Source organism: Phoca vitulina, unplaced genomic scaffold, assembly GCF_004348235.1.
Source record: "Phoca vitulina isolate PV1807 unplaced genomic scaffold, GSC_HSeal_1.0 scaffold20, whole genome shotgun sequence".
NCBI classification, from domain to species: Eukaryota; Metazoa; Chordata; class Mammalia; order Carnivora; family Phocidae; genus Phoca; species Phoca vitulina.
Genome location: NW_022589723.1, coordinates 16,429,827 through 16,444,202, shown reverse-complemented (window position 1 = coordinate 16,444,202; position 14,376 = coordinate 16,429,827). Strand labels below are relative to the sequence as shown.

At 36.4% G+C, this 14,376-nt stretch overlaps 1 protein-coding gene across 9 annotated transcripts in view; it reads left to right on the top strand.

The window, feature by feature from the left end:
- CEP152 (centrosomal protein 152) overlaps positions 1-14,376 on the top strand; it is an 87,941-nt gene that overhangs the window by 56,157 nt on the left and 17,408 nt on the right. For 7 of the 9 annotated variants that reach the window (XM_032417280.1, XM_032417278.1, XM_032417279.1 and 4 more), the window contains 5 exons: positions 1,013-1,198; positions 2,860-3,141; positions 5,285-5,416; positions 9,730-10,380; positions 13,594-13,735. In XM_032417280.1, coding sequence (XP_032273171.1) covers positions 1,013-1,198; positions 2,860-3,141; positions 5,285-5,416; positions 9,730-10,380; positions 13,594-13,735 — 1,393 coding nt within the window. The remainder of the gene's footprint in view (positions 1-1,012; positions 1,199-2,859; positions 3,142-5,284; positions 5,417-9,729; positions 10,381-13,593; positions 13,736-14,376) is intronic. The other 2 variants (XM_032417282.1, XM_032417283.1) reach the window with 2 other exon arrangements.

Here is a 14,376-nt window from a genome sequence, read left to right as displayed (position 1 = left end):
TCAGCCATGTGATTGAGACTGTCCTATAGCGTTAGTACAACTATAGTTTCCATGACCTGATTGTGAGGAAATGGGTCCTTTAGTCACCAGAGAGTTTCTGAAATCGCACAACACTGAACAAAACTAGGTGGCATCTTTTTGGCACATGCCATTGGTGGAGAGGAATCAGATGGCGATTCAGACCAAAATAAGCCAGGTCAGGTGTGAACCAGAAAAAACCCAGACAACCAGGTAGTCATGAATCAGAACTAATGGAAAAGAGACACCGAGCACAAGCTCTGTTGCTGCCTGGCAAAAGGTATGTGAAGTGTATACTTCTCTGGCATGGTATTTTGTGGGCTTCAGTGGCATCTCAGTGGAATGTCCAGAGAACCATTTAAAAAAATTTCAAATGGAAACTGTTACAGGCCATTTTGATTCCCAAGTAGAGCTTTATTGGAGTTTTTCGATCAACTGGATTCCTAGAGTAAATAGAGAATGTTATATTAATACTTCAAATTATTAAATTTTATCTGACGCTTGACAGTTACTATCTGATAATACTTCAGCTAGTTTTGATAAAAATTTTTGTTCTGGTAATGAAAAAAATATACCAATCTGAATTTATTACAGGAGGCATAACTTTTAAGATAGAGCAATAATTTTTGGCTTGCATCTGAATACAAGTCTTTCAGAAGTATACGGTTTTTTTCTGGGCTATGATATCTAATGGGTCCCGTGATGGGTGGGGTGTAAACATAAATGTCAGTTTCACTTTTTAAAAAGTTGGTCTTCTGGGAATATATTTATTGAATAGTTGCTTTTTCTTTTAATATAGCCATCTCTAAATTTTGTATCCAATATTTGAGATCTAAGGTCTTTACAAGACAGTTTATTAAGCTAATTGAGTTAGCATGTAGGAAGATCATTTGTCTTTGTTGCTGCTATTACATGCATGTAACCATTATTTCATATATTTGACTTGGAGAATATTAGTGTTATACAGAGATATTTACTTGAATTTTGTTTAAAGAGACAGCTATTGGAGGAAAGAGAAGAATATGTAAGCAAACTGCAGGTGGAACTTGAAGAAAAGTACCAAGATATCCTTATGATGGAAAAGAACAAGTGGCTGAAAGAACAAGAAACTGATATTAAGCAGCAGGTTGAAAATGAAGTGATGTTAGCCAAATCACACTGGGATGAGGAACAGAAAGAGGTGTGGGTTAAAATTTCTTTCTAGTCACCGTGTTTAAAAAATGTAGTATTAACTGTTGAGAGACAGTTCTTCCTGAAGAGACATAGTTTTTAATTGCCAAGTACTTACATAATCATTTATTTCGCGTCTCAGAATTGGGCTATTGACAGCTCAGCTTACACTAGTTTTTTATTTTTTTTAATTCTCCCCCCCCGCGCCCCCCCCCCCCCCCCCCCCCCTGCCCCTTGACTCTTCAACCCAATTCAGGATATAATGGTTTTTGGAGGAGCACTTTTTTGAATCCTCAAAATGAAACCCACATCTAATTTCATATTGTGGAATGATTCAGGTAACTCCAGACCAATCTATAATAAATAAATAACCTGTACTGTGCATTAGAAGAAAGAAGTAATGACTGGGCAGGCTCAGAAGCTCAAAACATTACCTCTGTTACCTAAGTAGCAAATGAGATTGCTAGTAGTTTTCTAGAAAATTTAGAACCAAATTATGATCTTGAAAACTTAGTTGGAAGTGAGATAAATTTTCACGCTTATTGAAAGGAGATTCTTTTATCCACAAGATTGCTATTAACTGGAGTTGGGACCACCTAAAGGTGGACTAGTAGACCATTGTCCTGTTTTTCAGACTTCCCTGCTTTCCATCCCCCACCCCCCACCCCTGAGAGCAATTCATTAGTCTAGTGCTGGCACCTGAAATTCTTTTACTTGTCATATTTTAATATAAAAATATATATTCTGGAATATATATATGTATATATATATATAAAATCTGGATAGCACAAAGCAAATTCTCTATTTTTACATTGTTGCAAATTGTTTTTTAGTTGAATTTGCTAACCAGTTTTTACCAGGAGGATGAGTTGGAGAGCTAATGTTTTTGTGAGACTGTAAGGAAAGCATAAACCATTACACAAGGTTGCCATTTCAGATGCAGCAATACAACCTGGGACTGTGGTAGCCAGGGAAGCAGTTTGAGAACTCTGGATACCCAGAAGGTGGAAAACAGGAAAAGGGCAAAGCTTGCTTTTCAGGAAAAGCCCACTGTTTCACAGTTTTGCCTAAGACTGACTATGCTTGGATCCATCCCAGTACTCTGTTGAAAGTAGAATGTTATCATTAAAACATTCTTCTAATAATGTGTCCCCTTCTTGAATGCACAGTTGACTCAGTAGAATTGAATATCATAACAAACAAGATTCTAATGTGTTCAAGTAAGTAAAACTATTTTTTAGATTGTTCAGTTTTAGGTTCATTAAGTAGATTTAACCCAGTGCCTGCTTTGTGGAAAGCCTGGTGTTGATGGAAAAAACACATATTAATAGAAGTTTTCTTCTTTAAAAAAAGAAAAGAAAGAAGAAAAGATTCGTGCCATCTTTGTAGTGGCAGCGTCAGAGCTTCCAGAAAGTTGCATCTTGAGAGCAAGATAGCCTGACCTTATGCAGTATACTTAGATCCTCCATGTGATTTATGTCACGTATATACACAGTAACTTTCAGGATTTACTTGAGAATATATTTTCATTGACTAAGTTTCTAAATCTCATGTAATTACTACAACATTGTCTAGATTGTTTTCTAACACAGCTGTGGTTGCTCTTTTGGCTAGCTATTCTAGTTTTGCTTATTTAAATATTTTTTCATGTGATTTTTCTTCTGAAAACAGATCAGACAAGAACTTACTCAACAGCTTGAAAAGGAGTGGCAGTCTAAGCTGGATCAAACTATAAAGGCCATGAAAAAGAAGACCTCAGATTGTTGCAGCCAAACTGACCAAGTAGCCACCACGGATGTTATTTCCAAGAAAGAGATGGCAATTGTGATAGAAGAACAGAAGCGGAAGATCCGGCAAGATTTAGAGCAAGAGAAGGAGACAGCTGTCAGTGGGGGCTTGAAGAAACTTGAGGTTGAGTTAGAACTCAAATACTGTGAAAATATTGCCAAACAGGTAATATTAACGTTTTATTATTGTAAAATTATTGGAACTGCCTATTAATGAAAACCTGTAAAATGGTACCATTGAACTTGTTCATAACTTTATATTTTAAAAATTTTGTGCATTCTAGGGTAGAGAGCCTCTTATGTTGTTACTAAAATTTTCTTCATTATATTTCCTGTCACAAAGCTGTTACCTCCTTGGTTTTTCTGTGTATTCTTTAAGTTTTCAGAATATTTGCTCCTTTTTCAGTCTAAGCTTTAGGATGCTTGAGGTTAAAGGTGGTAGTTTTACAGCTGAATGAAGCACAATTTCACTATGAATCTTTCGTATCTAATTTTATAGAAAATACTGAAGTAGTTATAGAAAAGCAAACTTAAAGCAAGTAAGATATTTGCCAGTGTTTACATTGAGACTTGCAGAGTTGAATCTGCAGGCGTGCCCCTTAACTGGGACGTTGTCTGTAAATCCCATATCCTGCCAGAAAGCGGTGCCATTGCCTCCCCGTGGACGCACTCGGAAAGCTAGCTCGCTTTTAACTGGGGCGTGTGATTTGGTTTCCAAGAAATGTCATACTGAGAAAAGTATAGCTCTGTATAAATGGAATAAAGAGTTAATATTTTTTTAAATCTGTATTATTATAGTGATTCTTGAATTTTTTGGTTTCAGGATGCCTTTCCACTTTTAAAAACTTAAAGACCCTAAAGAGCTTTTCTCTGTGTGTGTTATATTCTATTTACTGTATTGGAAAATAAATCTGAGAAATTTTTAAAAAACAAGAATACTGAAGCATGCTTGCCATTGGCTGTCAGAGCAGTGAGATATCACATGGCATGTAGCCTCTGGAGCATCGTATTATTCACACATGAAGGAGAGGGAGTGAAAAAAGATAAGGTCTGAATATTATTTTGAAAACAGTCTTGACCTTACAGAGCACCTGGCAGGGTATTTAGTCCCTTAGAGGTCCCTGGACCTTAATAAAATATTCTTTATTTTGTATTTACTATTTTAGACCTATTACTTATTATAAACTCTTAATACCTGAAGTAAAGTTTTAAAAAAATATATTCAGCTTTTGATAAAAACTTGGCATTCTGCCTATTTATTAAATTGTTCTGCATGATTTTACAGGGAACCCTTACAGAATGGAAACATAGGCAAATATATGTAATGGTGTCAAGGGCATCTTCAGTCAGTTAAATAATTTCCTGAAATGTTTAAGGTTTGAACAGAGTTCAGAAAATGTTCTGCGGACAGAGAGACATGTTGAAGGGTGCTGTTTTGATGTATATGCAATCACAGATCTTGTAAAGAAAAATAAATAGCATGATGTAGTAGAAAGGAAATATTCATAATAACTTTTTAAGGAATATAAATTTCTATAGAAGCTTTATCTTTTCCCCATATTTTTAACTCCCTGGAATTTACCTGCAAATGTATTTAGCATTTTACAAAACAATTCAGCCCCTTATGTCAGCTTTGGTTTTGTATGTTTGTATGGATATAGGTATGTGTGTGTCTGTGTGTATTTCAAAATAAGGAAAGATTATTTAATAAATTATCTTGTGGTAACCTGTGACAGTTTTATAACCAGATAGCCCTCATAATTCATCAAGTCTTACATTTTTGCCTGAATTGATGTATCCCCCCTCATTCTTTAGTTGCAAACTCAGGATAGACAGCAAGAAAACTTGCTCGGTACTAGGCTATAAACTATATTGGTGCATGCTGGCATGTGTTAATGTGTTTATATGTAAGGCATGAGGACTGTGGATATGGTGGGTGTACCGACTGGACAGCAGCTGACCCCAAGCAGCATTCCTGCATGTCTTCTCCTTTTCCCTAAGAGAAAAAGAAGTTTGTTGGAAATGGCAATTGGTACTTTGTATGAAGCTTTCCAATAATAGTATTGGCCATCAAACATTTATAGATTCCTGCTTCCTGTGGTGACATTTGCATGGGACAGCATGGGAAGTTTCAAACAGAAGGATTAGAATCTACTGTTTGGGGTAAGGTGGAGTACTAGAAGTCATTGTAACTAATGTAGTGCAGTACAATGTGAAATACACATGAAATCATAGTTGCTATTTGCAAATGGGATCTTTGAAATTTTATATCTCACTTTACCTCTTTCTCTTGCAATATCCAATTGCAGGTAGAAACAGCTGTACAAAATGCTCGTCATCGATGGCTGGAAGAAATGCCTGACCTTGCAGAGTATAAAGCACGTGTAAGAGCAGAACAGAAGAAGTGGGAAGAACAACAAGAAATCACTGTGGCCAGACGGGTAAGTGCTCTCCTGGAAAGAAGCTTCAGGGCAGCCTCTCTCCTGACCTCTCATCTTTGTCCTGGGAATTTGTATCTCCTCACAGTGTTATGGAAGGATTAAATACAATCATGCATGTTAAGCATTAGCTCAGAGTCTGGCTGATGATGTCTGTTCTCATCATCAAGATGTTGAGGGAGAAAGAATGTATTTTAGGGTCTTGAAACTCTCATAATCAGGAGGGTAACCTTAACTGTGAAACTAAATCCCATTTGATCTTGCCCTATAGGAGGAATTCAGAACAGGTGTTTATCTGTTTATTAACAGCAGTACAGTATCCTTTTACTTTGTTTTCTGTGCTCTGTCAGTAGTCTTACAATCTTGGAAAATAGCCAGCTCTCCTTTCCAGATATGTTGTTTGACCAGAAACAAAATCATTTGCATTCTCCCAATTTATTAGAGTAAACCAATTCTAATCAAAATGCCAATAAACTGAACATGGTTTAGAAATTTGACACAATAATACTAAAATTTACTTGGAAAGGACTAGAAATTTTTTAAATGTTCTGGAAAAGAAATAGTAGTCCAGCCCTAACACATAATAGAATATGTTGGAAAGCGACAATTCAGTGTTGAGTCACAAAAGAGAATTCTTTTTCATTCTGTATTATACAAACTTAGAGATAGAACCAACTATGAATAAAAGCTTAATTGTTTCAAAACAAGGGGATAAGGCATTATTCCATAATAAATAGTCTTATGATAGCCAGATAGCACTTTGGGAAAATTAAGGTTACCCACGCATGCATCATAATAAAGTCTAAGTTGATTAAGAAGTTAAACATTTTTAGGGCAATCCTCTCAGGTCCCCTCTCTCTTCGGGAGCTTTGTACCATCGCTCAATAGACTTTGCTTTACTATCACTCAATAAATTTTGCTTTGCTGCCCATTAAAAAAAAGAAAGAAAGAAAAAGAAGCTAAACATTTTTCAATGAACATATAGAAAAAAGAAATTGAATATTTCAGATCTGTACCATAATTCAATTTTGGGACAACAGACATAGTAGCAAAGATCGATAAAGAGGATAAAATAGGTACAAACATTTAAAACATTTTTGCTTTTGTAATTAAAAACAGTGACAGGATAATAATAAGGAAAATAGATGAATTAAACATGAGAAACGTTAATACTAATATACAATAAGAAAAACAATACCAATTTATAAGAAAAACAAGAATCTGAGGATAAGTACACCAGAATATGGATATACAGTCTTCACAAAAAGTCCAAATAACAAACTTCGGGTGCTATTTTATGCCATATGTCTACATTCTCTCTTAACTGCAATACAAAAAATATAATAGATCGCAGTGTCAAGTATATACTGTTCTCCCAATATTACAACCATTTTGGAAAATAATGTGTGTAACAGACATTGTAAATCATTCATATGTCATATTCATAATCTTATTCCACAGATTACTTAAGGAAATAATTCAGCAAGAATAAACTCTTTTAACATTTTTCTTAAGTTGTGTGATAGTACACAGGTGTTCATTGCATTATTCTCTATACTTTTTAGTATGCTGACATATTTCAAGGAGAAATTTAAGAGGGAGAGAGAAAGGAAATAATGTGATGATGTGCATGTGTCTCAGAGCTCAGAAGTCAAGAATAATAAAGTTGGGTAGAATATAGAAAATAAAGTAGTCAAGAGATCTTTCCCTAAGATCACAGAAGACCCGAATGTATGTGAATGCAGAAATACAGAAATGAGAGGACACTGTGTTGCTTCTCAAACTTTAGCAGGCATGAGATTCCCCTGGAGGGTTTGTTAAACGATTCCTGGGCTCTTTTCCTAGAGATTCTGATTTGGTGGGCCTATAGTGAATCCTGAGAATTTGCATTTCTAACAGACTCCTAGGTGATGTGACACTGCTGGTTTTTAGAGCACACTTGGATGTGAGTAGCACTATTCTAAATAATTATTCAGCCACAAAACATAAGTTAACCTCTTGTGGATCCCTCCTCCAAACCAAAGAAGGTGAGCAAGGGCTACTTTCATAGCATTGGCTGGAGGTTCTTGTAAGATTAGAGTGATCCATCAAGATCTATAAAAAAAATTTTTTTTTTTTTTAAAGGTTTTATTTATTTGACAGAGAGAAAGACAGCCAGAGAGGGAACACAAGCAGGGGGAGTGGGAGAGGGAGAAGCGGGCTTCCCGTGGAGCAGGGAGCCTGATGCGGGGCTCGATCCCAGGGCCCTGGGATCGTGACCTGAGCCGAAGGCAGACGCTTAACGACTGAGCCACCCAGGCGCCCCAAGATCTATAAAAATTTAAAGCTAGTTTGTCCAGAGTCCAGAGTTGTCAAGTTGGTTCAGTGGTTCCTAAATTTAGCTGCACATTAAAAAAACTTGAGGATCTTTTAAAAAATACTGTTGCCTGGCTCCCATCCCCCAGTCTTTATGTTTTAATGGTACAGGGTGTGGCCTGGGTATTAGGATTTTTAAAGGCTTCTCAGGTGATCTAATGTGTGGCAACTATCAGGAAACCCCTGAGTTGCTTAATGCTGTCAAATTTGCTTTGCACAACTTCGTGTGAGAGGATGCACACTTTTGGTGAGGTCAGCAGTTCATCCAAATTCCATGGGATCTGCCACCTCCACCAGGTCACCTGGTAATGATTTTCAGGCATCCACTGTGACAAGACTGCTTTCCCTAACAGCACTCTTTAAACATGTTTCACAATCACTACTGAATTATTCTGCTGGTAGCAAAAGAATTTTGCTGTGAATTCTTTTGTAAAGCTCGTCTTAGATGGTGGGTTCCCTTAGTAGATTTAAAATAATACAATTCAAAAATTTTGATTTATGTGCAACTATTCAGGAATACATCATTGAATAAAGGTGTATAACATGTTTAAGAATTTTTTAGTTGAAGGTGTTTGCTAAGATTATATAATACCTGAAAATTTGGGAAACAGATACCTTTTTATTACAACATCCAGAGCATATATACAGACAGTATTGAGTACTAGCAGTCACCACTGTCCAGGCCAAGCTTTTGGAGATGCCCGCTTGTTTTAACACTTATATCCTTGTGACTTTTTTGAATTTATAAGAGAGACTCAAGGTCATTATCTAATCTGCACCTTATGTAGATGAAGACACTAAGTACAAAAGAGATTAAGTGACTTTTCTAAGGCCATACAGCCAAAAGTAATAACTACATAACATGTATTGAGTCCTTATCTGCCAGGCTCTGGACTAAGTGCTTTAAATGGATTTTTTTTTTCGTTTGTCATTTATTCCTAACAAAATTCTATCGGGTAAGCATTATAATTGTCCCCATTTTATTAGTTGAGGACCCTGAGGCTCAAAGAAATTGAGGAATGGGCGTGTGGTCCCAGAGCTGGTCAGTTTCCTGCAGCAGTTTGTCCCCAGAGCCTGCTCTGTTAAGCACTGTGCAAGGCTGCCTCAGCAGTCAAAGGTGGGGTTAGAGCTAAGCCTCGGTTTTTTGGTTCCCTAGGACCTTTTGGTTATGTACTATTACTGTCTGTGATCTGCTAGCCTTGTTATTCTGTCATAAAAGAAAATTAGATTAATGAGAAAATGACTTTTTCTGTTTGGTATTATCATTTAATGAACTGTGCTAATCACTGTGCTTCCAGTAAAATGCAATTATGTTTGTCAGCAAGTTGTGCAGGTGTGTGTTATATTTCTAAGTAATAGTAAGATTTCTTTATGAGGCTGCTTTTGCTTCATGTAAAAGATACTTCATTTGTCGTGGGCTTAGGTAAAATTTGAGGCTACATCTGTGTAAAACTAATATGAATTTTTTTCGAAGGTAATTTTGGGTAACTGTATAGTTACATATTTTTGAGGTCAGTTTAAATTTCTAGTTCTTCAAGAAACTGGTGTTTTTTATTTTTTTATTTTTTTTTGTAGAAACTGGTGTTTTTTTAAATAACATAAGACATAAAATATTAGGTCATTTAAAATGAAAGAAAGGGGGGCACCTGGGTGACTCAGTCCGTTAAGCATCTGCCTTGGGCTCGGGTCATGATCTCAGGGTCCTGGGATAGAGCCCCACGTTGGGCTCTCTGCTCAGCAGGGAGTCTGCTTCTCCCTCTCCATCTGTCCCTCCCCCTGCTCGTTCTTTCTCAAATAAATAAATGAAGTCTTTAAAAAAATAAATTAAGGAAAGGATCTTTGAGTATAGTATGAATATATTGTAGGACCAGTGTCTTATCCCAAATAGTTACTTTAGTTTAGTTTTTTAATTAATGAGGAGATCATAAAGAATTTTAAATGTTCACTGTTATGTCTTTTAGATATCATTTGCTATTTCTGAAGCTAAAGAGAAATGGAAAAGCGAGCTTGAAAATATGAAGAAAAATGGAATACCTGGAAAAGAATTGGAAGAGAAGATTTATTCTCTTCAGAGAGAGCTTGAATTAAAGAACGAGGAAGTCCCTGTGGTTGTCAGGGCTGAGCTGGCGAAGGCCCGGAATGAATGGAACAAAGAAAAGCAAGAAGAAATCCACAGAATTCAAGAACAAAATGAGCAAGATTACCGGCAATTTTTAGATGATCACCGAAATAAAATTAATGAGGTGCTTGCGGCAGCTAAAGAAGACTTTGTGAAACAAAAAACTGAACTACTTCTTCAGAAGGAGACAGAATTGCAAACATGTCTAGACCAGAGTCGTAGAGAATGGGCTATGCAGGAAGCCAGGCGGATCCAACTGGAAATCTATCAGTATGAGGAAGACATCCTCACTGTACTTGAATTTCTCTTAAAGGACACCCAAAAGGAACATGTCAGTGGTTCAGAGAACAAGCAGCTCTTGGAACTCGTGTCATCTTGTTCTTCAAAATGGGTGTCTGCCCAATATTTTGAAAAACTAAAGGCCTGCATACAGAAAGCCTTTCAAGATATCCTCTCCCTAGCTATAGAAAATGCCAACTCTGAGTGGGAAAAGGTATGTTCCTGATAAGTGAAACGCGCTATTAATAAACATCAAAGATGATTGTAGAAGTCGCATATGGTCATTTTTCCTTTCTTCATTTTACAGTTTAATAGACGTAAAACTTGAGTTTTTACCAGTGGCTTAACAACTTTTTGTAGTGAATCCAAAGGATTTCATTTCTTTTTGCCAAAAAAACTTTGCTTCTTCATGGTGCCACAAATATGAGGCAGAGCTTTTAGGCTCTAGACCTCTTTTTCCTAAAAAATATACGCTGTTCTTTGTAAGGGCCTGAGCTTTGAGAAACTGAATAACTCTCATTCCTATTTTTGTTTTTTGGGCATGACCACTTCAAGAAATATGCATCGTATTAAACTAGGGTTTCTTAAGAGCTTCTAAAGAGTTTGGAAGCCTATTTCTTGCCCTCAAGGAATTTATCTCACAAAGGCAAAAAATGCCAACCAAGTACAAAAAATATTGTTGTAGAACAAGCAAATAGAAGTATGGCTCACTCAAACAAAACTCTGAAGCCCAGTTTTGTTGGTCTACTAGATCAGTGCATGTAGAATGAGTTAATGGTATTCTTTTAGTTGTCTGAATAGTCTCTGACACCAGCTTTTAGTTTTGGTGGAAGATTGAAGAAATGAGATATGCGTGAAAAATCCAGAATGATATGTAGGCATTGTGATCAGCCAATTTCCACATTTGGAATTAGAGGTAGAAAAGAAAATGCCAATATTATAAGGTTTGAGAAGAGACATAAGAGTTAAGTTTCATTAAGATATCATGATTAACGATTTTCAAGGCCAGGATTGAACATTTGGTATTAATACTTATTGGAAATTTACGAGCTGGTAAAAAAATCTGAGTTCCAGTCCCACACTTGAGGATAACTAGTCTGTTACCTGTGTAGTCATGTATTATAATTGCTTATCTGAAAAAGAAAGTACAAATCTCTCGCCTAATTCCTTGGGTTTTGTAGGATATGAATGACACAGCTTGGCCTTTCTCCCTCCTGCGTTTGAGATAGTACAGAATTTTAGATCCAAAAGTTACCTGAAAGATCAGTCTACCCCATCCCAGTTCACCCCAGTTGATACCATTATTCCGATTTCACAAAGATGTGAAAGCAATCAGTTAAGAGTTGTTTTCAATGTAAAAACAACTGGGCAGGATCACTTCCCATGAATGATGCTTGTTATACTTAATTGAAAATTTTTGGAAAAAATAATTAAGAATTATTTATAGTGAGTTTTAAGCGTGAGCAGTGATGGGAAAATCATGTTATATGCTTTCACGTTTACTTTCCTGAAAAGGCAATCTCTACTACAAAAATCAGGAAAATGTAACACCTTTCTTCTATTAATATATACTCAATCCTGGGGTCTCTGTGTAGGGTTTCTGATTGTGCTAGCAGTGTTGAGATCATCTGGATGACTTAATGTAGCTCACATGTCTGTGGAGACAGAATCAAATAATTTGGCTAAGAACTTAGACTTTTGTGGCTTTTGTTGGGTGGGATTAGATTCTATTCCTGAGAAAAGGGTGGCTTTGAAATGCCTACTCTGGCATTTGTCATAGAAGAATACTTGATCTTCTGCTGTTTGAACAATCCCAGCTCAGGACCTTGAGGTAAAGCAATGATTGTAACCAGTGATTATAAGTTTGCAATATAGGTGCCATAAATATGAAGAACTATGAATTATAATTGATTAAATTTGTCCGTTTTAGAACTGTTTATAAAAATTAAAACAGGAAAAAAATGATCAGTATATATAAAACAAGTCCTCATTAAAATAACTTAGATCAAAAATTTTTAAAAATGGACAGGATACAATCAATTGAAAATGTAGTTTCCATGAAAAGGAATGCCTTATTGGAATACATTAATACAACAGGTCATGATGGAAAAAAGAAAAAAATATCAATGGGAGCAGAATTTTCAAACAAATTTAAGGATGCATGTTCTGTCTTTTCTTACCACCAAAGTCAAGTTAAAACTAAGACAAGAAGGTTGTTGCTCCTGCTTTTCTTGTCATCTTGGCCTTTCTCCAGTTTTGAGTAGAAACTGGAAACCTTGGCTACCTTAGAGTTCAACTTTTATTACTCCCTTTGGCCTCAGCCTCATATCCCCTTGATTGCCTGGAGTTTCCATTTTCTTTATAACTGCTGACTTCTGCTTCTGATGCACATTGTAAGTAGGTTTTCCAATAGCCAGTTAAGAGTTTCTTATAATCAAAATCAAGGCTTCTAGAATCAAGCTGATATGTGGGTTTTAAGTAATTAAACAAGGCAACTTTTTCAAGATCACCTGTTCTGTTCCTTTGGGATTTGGTAGTTGTCCAGAATCTGAAAACAGAGCCGCCTGGGTGGCTCAGTCAGTTGAGTGTCTGCCTTCAGCTTGGGTCGAGATCCCGGGGTCCTGGGATTGAGTCCCGCATTGGGCTCCCTGCTCCATGGGGAGCCTGCTTCTCCCTCTCCTCCCTGCTCGTGCTCTCTCTCTCACTATCTCTGTCTCTCTCTGAAATGAATAATTTAAAAAAAATAAAAAAAAAAAGAATCTGAAAACACTACCTTAAAAGGATGCCTCACCATGAATGAATTTAGTAGCTGTATTGCCGGAACAAGGACTAGAATACCGAAAGTGTTCAATAAATGTTAGTGAAGAAATAGTCTTGTGCAAGATGTTTAGGTTAGCTTCAGTTTCTCTCTCTAACTTTGGAATTCAACTGAACTTCCTTATAAAATGACAGTATATATGAAAGTATTTATAAATGTAACATACTGTATAAATGTAATTTTAAATTTGTGGAAGACAAAAGTTTGATAGTTATAGTTTCTGAGTTTGACCTCTGCTGCAGTAAAAATGTTCTGGATTTTCAAGAACAATTGTGATTTCACATAGTATGTCCTGTGATTTGACCACATAAGCCATTAAAATATCTTAAATTCATATATATATGTGCAAACTGTATCTCTTATCTGTCTCATAGTTGGCCCACCAGACCTCTGTCAGATAATGTTCTAATTCGAAAATTACGGTCATTGTAGACTAGTTCAGAGTAATGACAGTATTCATGTAACACCCTAAGAAAAATACTGGTGATGGTTTAAGCGAGATTTTTTTCAGGCAGTGTTTTCTTTTTATGTTTTTAATACGAGCATTTTAAATGGAGAATTGTGTAAAGATTTTTACATGGCATTAACTATGCAGATACTCTCTTTCAGAGAAATATGGCCAAGATCTCTAAGGATCCAGCCACAGAGGTCACTGGCAGAGGAGACCCTGGAGTCCTGGCAGTCCATCCTGCACCTACTTTTGGATGCTGTGCTCAGGCCTTGGCCTTGCAAAAAACAGAAGCAGAAGCTGGTAATGGGATTTTATTCCTACTGGTCTTTGTTACATCCGTACTCACAGTTGCAGAGGGTTGCTCTGAGGATAAAAGGAACTCAAAGATGTGTGCAGCTTTTATGAGTGAACGAGTGGGTAATATTACTCCTACCTAATCTGTGTCTTCTCCCTAGATTTCATTTTGCATTTAGGAGATGGGGATACTTTAGACCCTCTTAATTCTATCCTTTCATGGTCTTCCCTCCATTCATAAGTAGGTCTTATTATAAGGAGAATAATGAGAATTTTAATAGAACAGTCATGTTTTTATTCCCTGGCTTTATTGAGAAATCGCGGGTTTCACATAAAAGAATTGCCAAATAACTGGGACCTTTTTGTTCATGTTATCGAAGCTCATTTCAACCATTTTTTAATGGAAATCTTTCTGATGAGGTGTTCTCAGATTTGTGAGTTTCTTGAGGGCAGGAGCAGTGTTTTATCTCTTCCTCTCCAATACATGGCAGAGTGTGAATGGCACATAGTTTGTGTTCCTTGAACATTTGGTAAATTAATAGCTTAATGTTCCCATAATGACTTACAGTTGTTATTATGAAAAAGGATTATTGTATTGTACTGAAGCCCCTTGACGTATTCAGAGCTCACTGAAGAATATTGACTGG